Below are 17905 nucleotides of genomic sequence, written 5' to 3'. Positions count from 1 at the left end.
GCTCACAAGTCAGGAAAAGGCTATAAGACCATACCTAAATGTTTTGAAGTTCCAGTGGCTACAGTGCAAAGTATTATTAAAAAATGCGTCCCGCACTATGAAAAATCTGCGAGGATGTGGTCAGAAACCAAAAGTGACACCTGTGTTGGCCAGGAGGATAGCGAGAGAGGTAAAAAAGATGGCAACATCTCAAGACAGACAGTCCAACAGACACTGCACACCGCTGGGTTCCATGGACGCAGACCAAGGAGGACACCACTTCTCCAGATAAGGCACACAAAAGCCCGCTTGGCCTTTGCAAATGCTTATCTGGACAAAGAAGAAGACTTCTGGTCTTCTGTTTTATGGTCAGATGAAACAAAAATTGAATTGTTTGGCCACAATGATGTAGCCTTCATTTGGCGTAAAAAAGGAGAAGCCTTTAAACTTAAGAACACCATCCCCACTGTCAAACATGGTGGGAACCTAATGTTTTGGGGGTGTTTTCCAGCCGGTGGACCAGGGAATCTAATCACAGTAAACAGCACCATGAAAAAGGAGCAATACATCAAAATTCTCAACAACAACATCAGTCTGCAGAGAAACTTAGCCTTGGGCACCAGTGGACATTTCAGCACGACAATGACCCAAAACACACAGCAAAAGTGGTGAAGAAATGGTTAGCAGACAAAAACATTAACATTTTGCAGTGACCCAGCCAGAGTCCTGACTTAAATCCAATTGAGAATCTGTGAAAGGAGCTAAAGATCAGGGTGATGGCAAGGAGACACTCCAACCTGAAAGAGTTGGAGCTCATCGCTAAAGATGAATGGGCAAAAATACCAGTGGAGACATGCAAAAAGCTGGTCAGCAATTACAGGAAGCATTTGATTGCTGTAATAGCCAAGGCTTTTCTATTGATTATTGAGAAGGGTATGAATAATTTTGGACATGCCACTTTTTGTGTAAATGTAAATAAAAACTGAGTAATATTTTTTTCCACAATGATGTACCTCTTGTACATCGTCTTATTATCTTTTGGGAGAAGTCTGTGTCATTTCCGGTAAAAAAACTTGCTGGTTAAAGTAACTTTAAGTCAGAATTTGCATAGGGGTATGAATAATTTCAGGCTTGACTGTAGATATATATATATATATATATATATATTTTTTTTTTTTTTTTTTTTTTTTTATAAATATAATTTTTTTGTTCTGTTTATAAAACTTTTTTAATAATGAAAGCATAAAGGTACAGTACCCCACACTACCCCCAACCCAGAGTTAATCAAAACAAAACAAAACAAAACAAAACAAAACAAAACAAAACAAAAAAAGGCCCCTCAATAAAGGGTTTGGAAGCAATAAAAAAAAAAAATAATAATAAAAATAATCACCAATGTACATTGAACACATTTACATCAAACAAAACATTATATAAATTCAATACACTTTTGATCAAAATCCAGCCACAATCATAATGACAACTTACTGATTAGCTTGGCAGACTACAGAAGAAGAGTTCTCATAATCTGAAAAATACCTAATAAAAGGGTCCCAAGTTTCAGAAAATATGCCAGTGTTGCCCTTAATTGTGTACCTATTTTTTTCCAAATGAATGAAACTCATAACATCTCGCAGCCAGTCATCAGATGATGGAGGAAGAGTTTGTTTCCAGAACAGAAGAATCCGCCGTCTAGCTAGTAATGTTAAAAAAGCAATGTCCCGGCAGACCTGTGACATTTGGAGGAAGTCCAAAATGACTGTAGATATTTATATACTTTACTTTTATTTAGTTAATATCAAGAGCAAATGAAAGTTAAACCAGCATACTATGTAGGCCTTGATTACATATATTACATACATTAACCTACATACATGATAGAGATAAACGTGAAAATGTTGCTATAGGCTATAATTATTTTTCTCAATCTATTTTTATTTTTAAACAGACTCACCAAGGAGCCACATATGGTTGCCGTTTGTAGAAAAATGACTTTGGTGTATCTCTCAGCAAGCATTGTCCTTCATGCATTATGGGCAATTGTGCAGCTGCTGTTTCTAATCCATTATTCTAAAGACATTTGATGTGTGTATTTGTGTATGTGCATATATGAAATGTGCATGTATGCCAATCTGTAAGCAAGAAAAACAGAGACAGAAAAAAAAGACTTAAAGCTTGACTGTCATTAAGACTGTGAGAAACATGTCTATTATTGGTCAAAGTGCCATGCTCTAAAACAGTGCACATTTGTTTTGATAAATTCAGCCACATACCAATTGTACATTCTACAACAATGCTGTTGAGATAATCCAATTCCTTGTTTTATGCAATCCACTGATGCTGAAAAAATCAGCTGTCACAGGACATGTGATTCATTCTTTCTCTAAACATTTTAATGATCTAAATAACCTTTTGTGCTATGGTTCTTCATAGAACCATTAATGCAAGTGAACACAATAACAGATATAACTATAAATGATCAGAAAGCATGACTCTATGGTACTTAATGTTTAATAACGTCATGTTTCATCACTGAATGTAAATAATTCAACCTAGACAGCTCCTGATGCTGTTTCTAGTGGGCGCTAAAGTGGGCGTGGTCTAACAACTCGGCGAGAAATCTGATTGGACGAGAGTAACATGAGAGGATGCGCAGTATTCGTCGATGCTATCAGAGATTATCTTGTTTTTGTCGCCATAACTGTCAGAGTGATAACGTTTCGGAAGAGATGAGTTCTTCTGTGTAGTTCAGTGTGAGACAAAACGTAAAAGCTTTTGTCTTTCTATATTCGAGAGATTCTAACAATAATGTACATTGGCGGTAGTGCTCTGTCACTCACTGCCACTGAAACTACAAGCGACAATATGGATGAACAATATGTAAGCTTCAACTAATATTTCACGCTAAACGACAAATGTGATGGGTACCGATGCTAGCAAGAACAGCAAGGTTAGTACTTTAAATTATTTTCTTAAAAGTGTTGAGAACAGTTGGAAACGTGAACAGCCTGTGTTCTGAATGGCTGCTGACTGTGGCATGTGTGACTTTAATGTTTGATCTCTACTTCGTAAGAGTTAAGCAATGCATGTTTATTTTTAGAAGCTAAATCTTAATAGGTATTTAAGTCATATTTAATTATGTTATATAAAATTGTTATGTATTGAAATCAATTTATATGCAACTAGAGATAAGTTATGAGACGGTGTTTTTTTGTGTTTGTTTATAAGTAGGTCATTACATTTCGTTTATACATATTAATAGTTAATAAATACCTAGTTATGTTTTCTGAAAGCACAATAATTACATAAGCCATTTCACATTTGTATGGATTTGACTGAAAGCAAAGTCAAGGGGAAAGCTTGTAATTTGAGCATGACTAACATCATTTAGTTAATATGAATATTATAGTGAGTCTTTGATTGTGAACACTTTTGACTTGATATATCTCATTTAAAAACATTTTAAATGTACTTTAAAATTCATGGGATATAGAATCAAACTGTGCATATTGGTTTTTAATAAATCCATCATTACCACCGCACACTGTTAATTCCAGCACATGGTCATAAAACATGTTTATGACCATTATTTTACTCTTATTATTATATATAATATATATTTATTCAGTTATTATTATTTGAAATAAAAGACAAGTATCCACAGTTACAAAGACACCCATGAGCATGTTAAAAAAAAATAGGTCATCGTTGGAATATGAGTAACCATGTAATTTTTATTTAATGGCATTCATTCACAGCAGTGTACAGGGTCGGAGGAGCAGTCACAAATATCCAGATGGCGGGGATTTCTGTCTGCTGTGGGTATTTCTCTCCCAGCTGGGCTGTGCCGAATCAACCCATTACGAATCAGATCACATAGAATGATTTGTGACAAGGAGCCATCCATTCCTGAGCACCTGGTCTCCTCATTACCGGGCCCTGAGAAACTCTGTATGGAATGGAGTCTGCCAAGTTTTATCAACATGTTTCTGCCTGAATTCCCCCATCGCAATGTCCCAGGACATGAACATTTTCAGGTGAGGAGCTCATTAGTCAACATTTTTTATTTCTTGTGTTATGTATGTTTTTCTCACTATTTTATCGTATTGTCCAATGTCTAGGTTCTGGGTTACATAGCGAAAGGATCCTTTGGTCCCATTTTGAAGGTTAAGGATAAGTCGAAGCAAAGGATTTATGCAGTTAAGGTAAAAACTTTGTCTATAAACCATTCAAAATACATCCACTCATTCTTCATAACTTTATAATTTTACATACAGTGGTGTGAAAAACTGTTGGTCCCCTTTCTGATTTTTAATTTTTTTGCATGTTTGTCACACTTTAATGATCATCGAACAAATTTTCACACAGGGCCATGTGGGTTTGGATTTTATTTTCCCTTTTTTAAAAAAAAACCTTAAAATTTAAAAACTGCATGTTGTGTTTACTTGTGTTATCTTTGATTAATATTTAAATTTGTTTGATGATCTGAAACATTAAAAGTGTGACAAACATGCAATAAAAATAAAATCAGGAAGGCGGCCAACACTTTTTCACACCCCTGTATATATTTATACTTATTGTACATTATCGTTCAGGGGTCTGTAAAAGGTTTTTGAAATCTCTTGTGTTTATCAGAGCTGCATTTATTTGATCAAAATTACAGTAAAACAGTAATATTGTATAATAATTAAAAAATTTAAAGTAACTGTTTTCTATTTTTTATGTATTTTAAAATGTCATTTGTGACCCTGGACCACAAAACCAGTCATAAGGGGCATTTTTTAAAATTATAAATAAGATTTATACATCCTCTGAAAGCTGAATAAATAAGCTTTCCATCTGTTAGGATAGGACAATAATTGGCAGAGATACAACTATTTGAAAATCTGGAATCTGGGGTGCAAAAAATCAAAATACTGATTAAAGGGTGACATTTATTCTTGTGATGCAAAGCTAAATTATAACTTCAGTCTTTAGTGCTACATGATCCTTCAGAAATCAGTCTAAATTTCTGATGAAACCATGATATTTTTTTCAGGATTCTTTGATAAATAGAAAGGTCAAGATTTATGGGGGGAATTGAAATCTTTTGTAACATAATAAATGTCTTTACTGTCACAATAAGAAGAAGAAGAACCTGTCATAGCAACATAGTAATGTTCATTCACCATTTCTGTGTTTGTCTAATGTAGGTTATTCCGAAATCTGAGATTTTGCGCTTGGGAGTTTTGGAGCAGTCTAAGGAGGAGGTAATAGTCCAGGTGAGCCTACAAATGTTTTATAATGTCATTGTTTTAATCCATTTTAATGGTTTATTGAATCTTTTACAGCCACTGACTCCTAGTTTATGTGATAAGTATTTTGGAGATTGAGGTGTGTTTTAGTAGCAACAGGAAGGAAATCAATGCAAATTCACTGGAGCTAGGATGAATATAAGCAGGTCTCTTGATCACCCTGGTACATAAAGAGGTCGAGTTCAAAACCCACAGAGGTTTATGACTCACTGTACCTGTGCTCTTGTTGTCAAACTGTTGCTTTGCAGCGTCAGGTCCGCCACCCTTTTGTCCACGACCTGCAGGACTGCTGGCAGACCCAGCGGCACATCTACATTAGTGAGTGATTCAGAACTCTCCTCCTGCCTTTCCCACCACTAAATCAGTCTTCCCTCACACCAAGTGCCATGTGGCCCTGAGACAAAAACCTCCCTGGATCTCCTACAAACTATCATTCCACCTGATTTTTTTTCCCTGCAGCTATTATTCCAGTTATGTAGTGTCATTCTAACGTGCTCAAGAAACTTTTCTTATTATCATCAAGGTTGAGAACAGTGCGGCTTAATTTTTTTGTAAAAACCATGACACTTTTTTTTTTCAGAATAGAAAGTTCATAAGAATACATTCATTTGAAATAGAAATCTATTGTAAATTATTTTTGACCAATTTAATGCATTCTCGCTGAATTAAACTATTAATTTATTTTAGAAAAAGGACTGAACCCAAACTTTTAAATGTTAGTGAATGATCTATATTGAAACATTTACAGGCATTACATTGCAGTATTGATGTGCCTAATAATTATAACTGACATTAAAGATGAAGAGTGTAAAAATTCTTGTTCTCAAACAAGTTTACCAAACACTCTTCGAATCTGCCATCGTTTGGCCAAACAGATAATCCCACTTCATATTCATGCCATTGGTCGAGCAAATGCTGCTGTGTTGGGATGCTCAACAAACAGAACAAAGTTTTGGAAGCAGCTAGAGACACTTTATTTCCACTTATGAAATGGCTGACCTATTGTCATGCTGGGAAAGGAGAAAGTGTAAAACACAGAGTATCAGAATGAGAGTTCCTAAAATCCAAAGAATGAAAGCAATTCATATTTTATAGCAGTGGTTCTCACTGTCCTGCACATTTTGTATGTCTTTCTTTAACACACTTGACTGAGACCATCAGCTTGTTAGTGGAGAGCTTCATGAACTTAGTGTGTCAGATAAGAGATAAACATACAAAATGCAGAGCAGTGGGTCTCTGCACGACCGGAGTTGTGAACCACTGTTGTAAAGAACATGGGTGCTATCCATGGTGCTGATTTCATGACCGGTCTAAACAACTGTCTATAGTTGAAATTCAAATAGCATATTAAGTTGTTATATGTGACCCTGGACCACAAAACCAGTCAGAAGGGTAAATTTTCTGAATTGAGATTTACTGGAGCATCTCAAAAAATTAGAATATTGTGAAAAAGTTAATGTTTTGTTTGTAACTTATTTTAAAAACTGAAACTTTCATATGTTCTAGGTTCATTACAAGTAAAGTAAAACATAAACAAGTTTATTGTTTTAATTTTGATGGTTAGAGCTTACAGCTAATGAAAGTCATCCAGTAAATCCAGTATCTCAGAATATTAGAATATTTACATTTGAGTTTTATTAAATGTCCATCCCTACAGTATAAATTCCAGGCTTGTGCACAATTCAGAATTTAAATTGGCTGCCATTGAATTCATGAGTTGGAATTCGAAAATTGAATTGACTCCGCCCCAACAGGAAGTTGAATTTTAATTGGAGTTGGAGTGACAGGAAGTGGAATTAAATTCATGGCAATTCAAAGACATTCCACACAGTCATACAACAGAAAGAATGTGTTGAATCTCACATACAATTACATTAATTTTGTAATTTAATAGCATAATTTCATTACACATAACTAGTCACTCCTCAACCCTGCATACATTTTGTTCCAACATATAGATAATGATCAAATTCTTGAAATAAATGACTCCCTCAATGTTTGATTAGTTTTGTTCAAAATGTTATAGTCATTTCAAAGTAATCAAATAACACAATGTAATCTGTACAAGTAGTTCAAACTAATATCATTTATAGAATATGTAATGAAATCATATCTGACATATATTGTAAAGCTTCATTGTTAATCACTTATGGGTATGAATTTCTTTGAATTTGTATTGAATTGCAATTCTGCTTCCTTTAATTCAAATTCGAATTGTAATTCTAGATCCTGTTTTTGACATCAATTCAAATTCAATTTAAATTAAAGAACTGAATTGGAATTTAGCAGTCATTCTCAATTCAATTCTGAATTGTGCACAAGCCTGATAAATTCCAGATAGCTCTTGTTCTTTGAAACCACAATAATGGGAAAGACTGCTGCCTTGGCAGTGTTTTCAGAGTGCTGTATCAAAGCATATTAAATGCAACGTTGACTGGACGGAAGAAATCGGGTAGGGAAAGGTGCACAAGCAACAGGGATGACCGCAAGCTTGAGAATACTGTCAAGCAAAGCCAATTTAAACCTTTGGGAGAGCTTCACAAGGAGTGGACTGAAGCCGGAGTCCAGGGAGACTGGAGAGGTACAGAATCAAAGCTGCTTGAAGTCCATTGTGAAGTTTCTGAAGTCAGTAATGCTTTGAGGTGCCGTGACGTCTGCTGGTGTTGGTCCACTGTGTTTTATCAAGTCCAAAGTCAATGTAGCCGTCTACCAGGAGATTTTGGAGCACTTTATGCTTTCATCTGCTGACAAGCTTTATGAAGATGCCAATTTCTTTTTCCAGCATAACTTTAGCACCTGCCCACAGTGGCAAAACCACTTCCAAGTGGTTTGCTGACCATGATATTACTGTGCTTGATTGGCCAGCCAACTGACCTGATCCCCATATGGAATCTATGGGATATTTTCAAGAGAAAGATGAGAAACAGTTGATCTAACAATATACAGACAAGCTCAATAGTGCCAAAGCAGAGCCACAGGATGATCGCTTCCATGCCACACCTCACTGATGTTGTAATTTGTGCTACGAGCAAGTAATTTATGTAATTTAATGTAATTTGTGCTGCCGACCAAGTATTGAGTGCATAAATGAACATACTTTGAAGAACTTGAACTTTGCTGTTTTGCAAATCCATTTTTTGATTGATTGATCTTAGTAATATTCTAATATTTTAATATTCTGGATTGTTGACTTTCATGAGCTGTAAGCTCTAATCATTAAAATTAAAACAAAAAAAACTTTTGAAATGTTTTACTTTACATGTAATGAATCTAGAATATATGAAATTGTCAGTTTTTGAAATAAGTTACTTAACATTTTCATGATATTCTAATTTTTGAGATCATCTAAAAGGTGAATAAATAAGCTTTCCTTTGATGTATGGTTTGTTAGGATAGGAGATACAACTATTTAGAAATCTGGAATCGGTTTTAAAAAATCGTCTTTAAAGTTGTGTAAATGAAGTTCTTAGTAATGCATTTTACTAATCAAAAATTAAGTTTTCATATGTTTACGGTAGAAAATTTACAAAATATCTTCATGGAACATGATCCTTGCTTAATATCCAAATCAGTTTTGGCATAAAAGAAAAATCACTAATTTTGACCCATACAATGTATTTTTGGCTATTGCTACAAGTATAACTTTGCTACTTAAAACTGGTTTTGTGGTCCAGGGTCACATATAAGTGTTAGCAAGTAAAGTGACCTTTTGATCTAAAATAACAGAAATAAGATTGCAGAAAGCCTGTCCAGAAATCTGAAATGATTGAAGTTTGATGTTTTAAAGACATGCAGCCTTAGATAGATAGACAGACAGACAGACGGATAGATTTTTCCTCAAAATCAATGAAGGAAATGCCAAAAAGTCCAGATTCAATCTGGGCCCACTTATCAGGACTTCTCAATCCAAACCTCAAGTACTTTCTTTCCCAGTGTTTGATTTCCCAGTGATCCTGACTGCATTTGTGAAAGTCACAGCTCTTCCATCATCTATGATGTTCACCCCTTGAATGTTTTCTCCTAGCTAAAGCTGTGATGATTGTGCCACTTCCTTTGATTACCACCTGATTCCTTCATGCACAGCTTGTACTGTTTTACTCCTATTTTTACTGACACTTGTTTATGCCAAGCTTAAAGGGTTGGTTCAACCAAAAATGAAAATTCTGTCATTAATTACTCACCCTCATGTCATTCAAAACTCATAAGACCTTCATTAATGTTCAGAACAGAAATTAAGATATTTTTGATGAAGTCTGAGAGCTTTCTGGCCCTGAATAGACAGCAACACAACTGCAAAAAAAAGACTTTATTCAATAATTTCTTCTCTTCCATGTCAGTCTTTGACGCACATTCACAAGCACATTCACACTGCACCTTGTTTACAAGTAGAGGAAGATGCACACTGTACATAAAACAGTCTTTGTAAATTTGTCTGACAATTTTGAAAGAGAGACTGATTTACAGTTTTTTGCCACATGATACTTTTTTTGAACGCATGTCGTACACTGACACGAAAGAGAAGAAATTGATGAAAAAAAGTCTATTTTATTAGTTTTCAGTGCTCACAAAAAGTATTCTCATAGTTTCATAACATTAGGGTTGAACCACTGATGTCAAATGGACTACTATTGTCAGTATTTAGTCATGTCTGTTCTGTTTTCCCAGTGTTTCCCCCCCCTCTGTTTCTAGTCCATATGGTTTAGTCCTTGTCTCCCCCTTTTGGTTATGTCTTAGTTGGTTTTGTCGTGCCCATATTTGTATTTCCCCCTCGTCATCCTGTTATCTCCTTTGTTACCACGCCTTGTTTTCTGTGTATATTAGTCTCTGTCTGATCACACCCCAGTGTCCGTCGTTATCGTTACATCTGTTGGCTTCTGCTCCATGTTCTTTGTTTTCTTTTCAATAAATATTAGTGTGTATTTTACTCCGGTTCATGCCTCATCATATCCACTCTTCAACCTACTTAAACTGTGACAACTATATGGTGAATGAACTACTATTCTGGGCCTTAAACATGGTATTTGCATTGCTGTCTATGCAGGGTCAGAAAGCTCTCGGATTTCATCAAAAATAGCCTACATTTTTCTGAAGATAAATAAAGGTCTTACAGGTTTAATGACAGATTAATGACAGAATTTTCATTTTTTGGGTGAACCACACCTTTAAGATTTGTTTTAATACACAGAATGTTCTGTACTTCATCTGACCATGATGTTTTACCAGTCAGTGGTCTAGATGAGGCCATAACTGTTAGAAACAGATGGTCTTGACTGATGTAATATGAATCTGGTCAAGTGACAGATGTTTTCCCTGCATTCATTTGCTCTTAATGTGTATTAGTTGGATTTTTGTGTTTATGTTTGTCTGTATTTGGGATTTGCGCATTCAGACGCAGTTTATATGGTATGTTTCTGTTTATTTCCTCTCTAGTGTGTGATTACTGCAGCACAGGGGACCTGTACACATACTGGGTGATGATTGGTCAGTTTGGAGAGGATGTGGTAAAAGTGTTTGCTGCTGAATTAGGTTCTGCTCTAGGTAAGCAAATCTCTATGACAAGAAATACTTTTGGGGTCATAAGTAACATTTTTAAAATGTTATTGAATTTTTTTATATTCACCAAGGCTTCACTTTTTTGATCAATGATACAACGAAACCTGTAATACTGTGAAATGTTGATATAGTTTTAAAAATAACTGTTTTCTATTTGAATTTTAAATTGTAATTTTAAAATGTAATTTATTCCTCTGATGCAAAGCTGGATTTTCCAGTCTTCAGTGGCTCACAATCTTTCTGAAATCATTTGAATGTTTTGTAATATGATTATTTGAATTGGCAATTGTATCTGCAATAGAAATCTTTTGTAACATTATAAATGTCTTTATAGTCACTTTTGATTGATTTAAAATGTCCTTGCTGAATTAAAGTATTAATGTCTTTTTTTTTAATCTTACTGATCCAAAACATTTGCACAGTGGGTTATATATTATTTACATTTAATATAATATTTAAATTATAATATATCATTTAATATAATAAATGTAATAAATATAATTATGTATTAAATGTTAATTATTTTACCAAAATAGAAGGGATCATACAAAATGCATGTTATTGTTTATTTAGTGCTGACCTGTATAAGATACTTCACATAAAAGAGGTTTAAATATAGTCAACAAGAGAAAATAATAGTTACATTTTTTAAAATAACCTTGTTTAAAAATTAACATCCCCTTGATTCTTAATACTGTGTTGTTACCTGAATGATCCACAACTGTGTTTTTTTGTTTAGTGATAGTTGTTCAAGAGTGTATAGTACAGTGTACAGTAGATTTAACTTATTTTGTCTTTTGGGAAACATGTAGGTATCTACTGTAGCCTCTGAAGGGCAGTACAGAATGAAAAAATACAATGTTTAGGCAAAATAAGATGAAGAATGTACATTCTCCATTCTATTCAAAAGTTTTCAACCCCAGCTCTTAATGCATTGTTTTTTCCTTCTGAAGCATCAGTGAGTTTTTGAACCTTCTGTAGTAGTTGCATATGGATCCCTCAGTTGTCCTTAGTGTGAAAAGATGGATCTCAAAATCATACGGAGAGAATGGAGAATGTACGGAAAGAATTTGTGGGACCTAAAGTATTTTTCTGAAGAACAGCAGGCAGTTTAACTGTTCAGGACAAACAAGAGACTCATGAACAACTATCACAAAAAACACGGCTGTGGATCATTCAGGTAACAACACAGTATTAATTTTTATAAATTTGACTATTATTTTTTCTTGTGGACTATATGTAAACATCTTCTATGTGAAATATCTTATTCAGGTCAGTAAACAATAAACAATAACATGCATTTTGTATGATCCCGTCTTATTTAGGTAAAATAATTATCATTTTGCAGATTCTGAAAGTGGAATGTAAACGTTTGACCTCAACTGTATAATAATTTCAGCTTCAAATCATGCATTTTAAAAATAATAAATAATATCCATGGACATTTTGTAGCAAGCTTATCAAAATAATAAGCTTATCAAAATAATGGTATTGGATTACACTTTAAATATCATCTTATTTTTTATAGGGTTCCTTCATGACTGTGCAATCATCCATCGTGATGTGAAGGTATACACTGTTTTGGATGTAATGTTGTTTTAATTGAATGACCTTAGGCAATGAATATAATCTCTAAAACTCAGAAATGTCTTAAAGCATTCATTGTTATATATATATATATATATGTAATTTTTTACAGATGGAGAATGTTCTTCTAACAGATCAGGGTAAGGCAGTTGGTGTTCTGCAGTCCCACCAGTGGAGGGCAGTAGGTGTCAGCTTTTTTTCATGTAAACATGGAATGTTCCAGAACATCCAGGCTTCAGGTTTCCAGGCCAAAGAATATACCTAGAGTATTTACACAAACATGATAGCAATAAAACATTAACATATTGTGATATTTCAGTCATTTCAAAATTTGTTTGTTAAAATGGCAGTAAAATAAAATAAAATGTAATCAAATTAGATCAAATTACCATCTAATCATAAACTTAATATGTTCATGATATAAAAATAATTAGTATGATGTAAATCTTCTAGTGTTACTATGTAAATGTGATATTTTATTAAAGGCCACCTACGACTGGCTGACTTCGGTTTGTCCCGGCGTCTTGAGCGTGGAGGGAGGGTGTTCACTATTTGTGGAACAATCCAATACATGGGTAAATCTATAATAAAACAAGAAATTAAGACAAATAAATGAGTACTATAACTTATGTGGAATATATGTAGAATAATATAAATAAATAGTTCTGAAAATGCAAAATGAGCCATTAATGATATTTATGGCAGAACTAATGAAAAGATGTTTATATCTCTAGCTATTTGTGGAATGTAAGCAAGATTCTCAAGAAATCTGTCTCTTTAGCTCCTGAAGTCCTTAGCGGTGGTCCTTACAACCACGCGGCTGATTGGTGGTCTCTTGGCATCCTTCTTTTTGCATTAGCCACTGGAAAGGTACAGACAAATGCACATATATGTATGTTTGCACCAACATCTTGTGTTTTTCTGCCTGTATGAATAGATGTGTCATTTCTGCCAAGTCATTCTGATCTCGCCCTCCCTCCGTGTTTGTCTCAGTTTCCTGTGTCTCCAGAGCCGGATCACTGTAGCATGCTGAGGAGAGTACGCAGCTTCCCTTATGAGATGCCAAAAAACTTCTCTCCTCCTTTTGCTCTGCTGCTTACAGAGGTGAGACCTGGACAACTGCTGGGATGGTTTATTTGCCAAAATGTTGCAATTTTATTGATCAAAAGTTTTCATTTGGTCTCAGTTGTTTCTCAGCAATGACATCATTGTTTACATATAGTAAGAGTATAGAGTTAAAAAAATAAAGGGACAGTAAATTATTTTGTCATCATTTACTCAAACTGCTCAGAATTACCAAGATCACAAAGTCATCAATCAAAAATCAGCTTTCAGTTTGAACTCTTTTATTGAATTCTCTGAATAAAAATGAACCAAATTATCTAAGATAAACATTTTATAGGAATAATGCACCCCCAAAAAATGTCATTGTTTACTCACCCTTGTGTCCTTCCAATCCTGTATCACTTTCTTCTTTGAAACACTAGATCTCAGGTAAACAAACAACACTAAAGCCCATTGACTTAAATTGACCATATGCACGGAACGTTCTTTAGAACTTCTGCATAATGATAAGCCACCTCGTAAACTTCAGCTTGAAGCTCATTTTATATGCGCTATATATAGATGGACACTCTTGAGACTCCTCTACTGCCTCGTTCTTATTAGAAACTGAGAAAAATAATAATTGCAACATCGTAAATAATGATAGCGGCATAAACATTCAGATTCATATTATTTAACAACACATCATTTAAATGTCAATCCTGGTAATCCTAGGAGAGTACCTGCATAGTTGTACATTTAAATGCCGACAGCTAAACACTATCATAAAGTGTTTAGGCTAACGTTAGCTGGCTAGCGATATTTCTCGTTAAGGACATCTTAATCGTATTCTTGATAATCAGTAACTTGCCTTCATAGTCATGAACACATTGTTTAAATCTTGTAACATTTTAAAGCCTTTATTATTTTTCACCTCTACAGCTGTGCAATACAATTCACTTCAAAGATTCACTTTTCATTTATAAAGACGACATGGAAAAAAAATCTTTTTATAGAAAACGTCTTTTTAAGATGAAAATGACATGAAACTACCCAAATAACCAGAAGATGGCAGCAGAGGATCAATCACTGTTTGCAGCTGCCATTTCAACTCCCTAGTTTTTTCAAGACCTCTTGCTTTTCGATTTATTATAAAACTACTAGTATAATAAATTGTAGTACTTTTACCATACTGAAGTATATAGTATAGCAAGTGCAGATTCAGAAAGTCATTAAAATAAATAAATAAGCTCAGACACAAACAGCCTATAAGGGTGAATTATTTAAATACTTATATACAGTCCGAAATTATTCATACCCCTGGCAAATTCTGACTTAAAGTTACTTTTATTCAACCAGCAAGTTTTTTTTTTTTGACCGGAAATGACACAGGCTTCTCCCAAACGATATAAAGACAATGTACAAGAGGCATCATTGTGGAATTTTCTCAGCTTTTATTTACATTTGAACAAAAAGTGGCTTGTCCAAAATTATTCATACCTTTTGCTAACTGTCACAGTCTATGGGAAAATCCAAAGTTCTATACCATTCCAAATAGTCCAAGCTGTTCTAAAGCATCCTAATTACCCTGATTCATTGGGAACAGCTGTTTTAATCAACTCAACAGGTGAAAAACAGAAGCTCTCTGCTGTTGGTTTGTGGACAGTCATGGCTAAAGAAGCTCACTGAGGACCTGCAGCTGCGCATTGTGGCTGCTCATAAGTCAGGAAAGGGCTATAAGACCATATCTAAATGTTTTGAAGTTCCAGTGGCTACAGTGCAAAGTATTATTAAAAAATACAAGACATTCTGCATTGTGAAAAATATCAGAGGACGTGGTCGGAAGCCAAAAGTGACACCTGTGCTGGCCAGGAGGATAATGAGAGAGGTAAAAAAGAATCCAAGAATCACCACCAAGGCCATCCTGATGAATCTGGGCTCTGTTGGTGGCAACTCATCGCATCTCAAAAAGAAGACTTCTGGTCTTCTGTTTTATGGTCAGATGAAACAAAAATTGAATTGTTTGGCTACAGTGATGTAGCCTTCATTTGGCGTAAAAAAAGGAGAAGCCTTCAACCCTAAGAACACCATCCCCACTGTCAAACATGGTGGTGGGAACCTAATGTTTTGGGGGTATTTTTCAGCCGGTGGACCAGGGAACCTGATCATAGTAAATGGCACCATATAAAAAAGGAGCAACACATCAAAATTCTCAACAACAACATCAGGCAGTCTGCAGAGAAACTTGGCCTTGGGCACCAGTGGACATTTCAGCACGACAACGACCCAAAACACACAGCAAAAGTGGTGAAGAAATGGTTAGCAGACAAAAACATTAATGTTTTGCAGAAGCCCAGCCAGAGTCCTAACTTAAACCCAATTGAGAATCTGTGGAGGAAGCTAAAGATCAGGGTGATGACAAGAAAACCCTCTAACCTGAAAGACTTGGAGCTCATTGCTAAAGATGAATGGGCAAAAATACCAATGGAGACATGCAAAAAGCTGGTCAGCAATTATAGGAAGCGTTTGATTGCTGTAATAGCCAGTAAAGGCTTTTCTATTGATTATTAAGAAGGGTATGAAAAATTTTGGACATGCCACTTTTTGTTGAAATGTAAATAAAATATAAGTAACAATTTTTTCCACAATGATGCCTCTTGTACAAACTTGTTACTGCTGTAGTTTTGTTACTCTGAATTTAGTCTGAATCATTAAATGCACAGCTTTATTTTTGACATCAGCTTGTCAGATGTTTTGTTCAGTTAGTACTTTCAATCATAGCAATGACTCACGCATATTTAGCCGATTTACTCGCCGAAAACATTTTTTTAAACTCGCTTTTGTCATTTTGTCGCATTGGTCCTCTTAGACAAACTAAACTTTTCTTTGATTGTGAATGGATTATGTAGAGAAAATGAGCAAAGTACACTCCTATTACGGCACAGTACAGTTGACCGGAAATTACTTTTCTGGTCAATTGTGTATACAAAAAACTCACATATTTCACAATATGTTCATTTATGTTCCACAGAAGATCATATAGTTTTGAAACAATATGAGAGTGAGTAAATGATAATAGACTTCCTATTCATCACATCACATTACAATTTTGGGTGAATTGTCCCTTTAAAATGTGAAATGTCTGGGAGTTCATACTGAAAGCTTAGATTTTTGATTGCTGGGATTACATCTGAATACTAGTCATTTTTAATGTAATCATTTTAACCTATTTCGCCTCAGCTTCTTTGTAAGACTCCAGCACGCCGCCTTCGGACACTGGAACGCTTCAAGCGGCAAACCTTTTTCCATGGCACACCGTTTGATTCCCATCTGCTCCAAAAGACCCCCATGGAGCTGATCCTGGAGCTGAAGAACCGGCCTGACCGCCCTGCCAAAGCCCGCCGAGGCCTGACCCTGGAGCCCTTCCCAAACTTTGACTGCGACTTTATCTTAACCTCACCATGTACACCGACTGCTCCAGACCTTTCCCCGACTCTGGCCAACATGGAGCGGGTAGAAGCCCTCATGCAAAGCCATGTACCTCAGGACGATGCTTCCCAACGAGAAGTGTTTGTATAACCTTTTTAAGTCAGGAGTTTCAAATATCTGACATTTTAGAATGACATGGAGCAAGGTGGGAACCCTAAAGGGATGGTCCACCCAAATATCAAAAATGAGAGTTTTGTCATCATGATTTACTTCTGTGGAACACAAAAGAAGATATTTTGATGAATGTCAGTAACCGCATAGCTGACTTCCATTGAATGTACAAAAAACTCGATGCAAGTCAATGAGAACGAAAACTGTTTGGTTTCCAGCATTCTTCAAAATATCTTCTCTAGTATTCTGCCGAAGAAACAAACTGAGGACAGGATTCTCATTTTTGGGTGAATCTTTTAAAACGAGGTTATTCTTCTGTGAAGGAATATGGTTAAGTATATTTCATTTTTATTGAGACACGTTAATCCTTACGTTGAATTCCTTACCTTTTGTTGAGACATTTAGTGAAATGTGGTTGATAGTTCCTCATCTCGCTTGACGTTGTTTGACTATTTTGTCATCATTAATATGCCATTACTGCATTTTCATTAAACAAACATACCATACATTCAGTTCTTCTTAGTTTATAATGTTTTGAAAGCTACACAAACCCTCAGGGATGTATTTTAATGCTAAATAGATCAAATCGTCAAGTTGATACCTATACTTTTATATGACATTATATGCTCAGCACTGTGTGTTTTTTCCATGATGCACTTTGGACAGATACTGTGGGAAAGAGACTGTGTTATGTGTTATACTAATTTTCCTATTGGCTATATTGTTCATCCTGTTATTTTAACCACTGCTGAGAGCCTGCATGTATGCATGAATAACCTTGTCTGTCTGAGATGACAGCTCTTGTTTTATGGCCAGAATGCCTGACACCAGTGATCCTTTATTAAATA

The 17905-nt window shown here is 35.1% G+C and overlaps 1 protein-coding gene across 1 annotated transcript; it reads left to right on the top strand.

Annotated features, from left to right (window-relative positions):
• The first annotated feature begins 2662 nt into the window (after positions 1 to 2662).
• rskrb (ribosomal protein S6 kinase related b) lies at positions 2663 to 17905 on the top strand. The gene is made up of 12 exons (XM_073824889.1): positions 2663 to 2929; positions 3738 to 4016; positions 4101 to 4184; positions 5172 to 5240; positions 5522 to 5591; positions 10704 to 10811; positions 12355 to 12395; positions 12526 to 12553; positions 12899 to 12988; positions 13195 to 13283; positions 13407 to 13517; positions 16698 to 17905. Exons 1-12 carry the CDS (start codon positions 2900 to 2902, stop codon positions 17034 to 17036), a joined length of 1338 nt encoding a protein of 445 aa, XP_073680990.1. The 5' UTR covers positions 2663 to 2899; the 3' UTR covers positions 17037 to 17905.

This window comes from Garra rufa, chromosome 19, assembly GCF_049309525.1.
Source record: "Garra rufa chromosome 19, GarRuf1.0, whole genome shotgun sequence".
Classification (NCBI taxonomy): Eukaryota; Metazoa; Chordata; class Actinopteri; order Cypriniformes; family Cyprinidae; genus Garra; species Garra rufa.
The sequence above is the reverse complement of the archived record's forward strand: the minus strand, read 5'-3'. Positions and strand labels throughout refer to the sequence as shown.

Coding starts and splice junctions, on each gene's coding strand:
- rskrb (XM_073824889.1), top strand. CDS start 2,900: ATGGGTACCGATGCTAGCAAGAACAGCAAG. Junction 12,989..13,194: donor TGGAACAATCCAATACATGG/GTAAATCTATAA, acceptor CTGTCTCTTTAG/CTCCTGAAGTCCTTAGCGGT. Junction 13,284..13,406: donor TTGCATTAGCCACTGGAAAG/GTACAGACAAAT, acceptor TGTTTGTCTCAG/TTTCCTGTGTCTCCAGAGCC.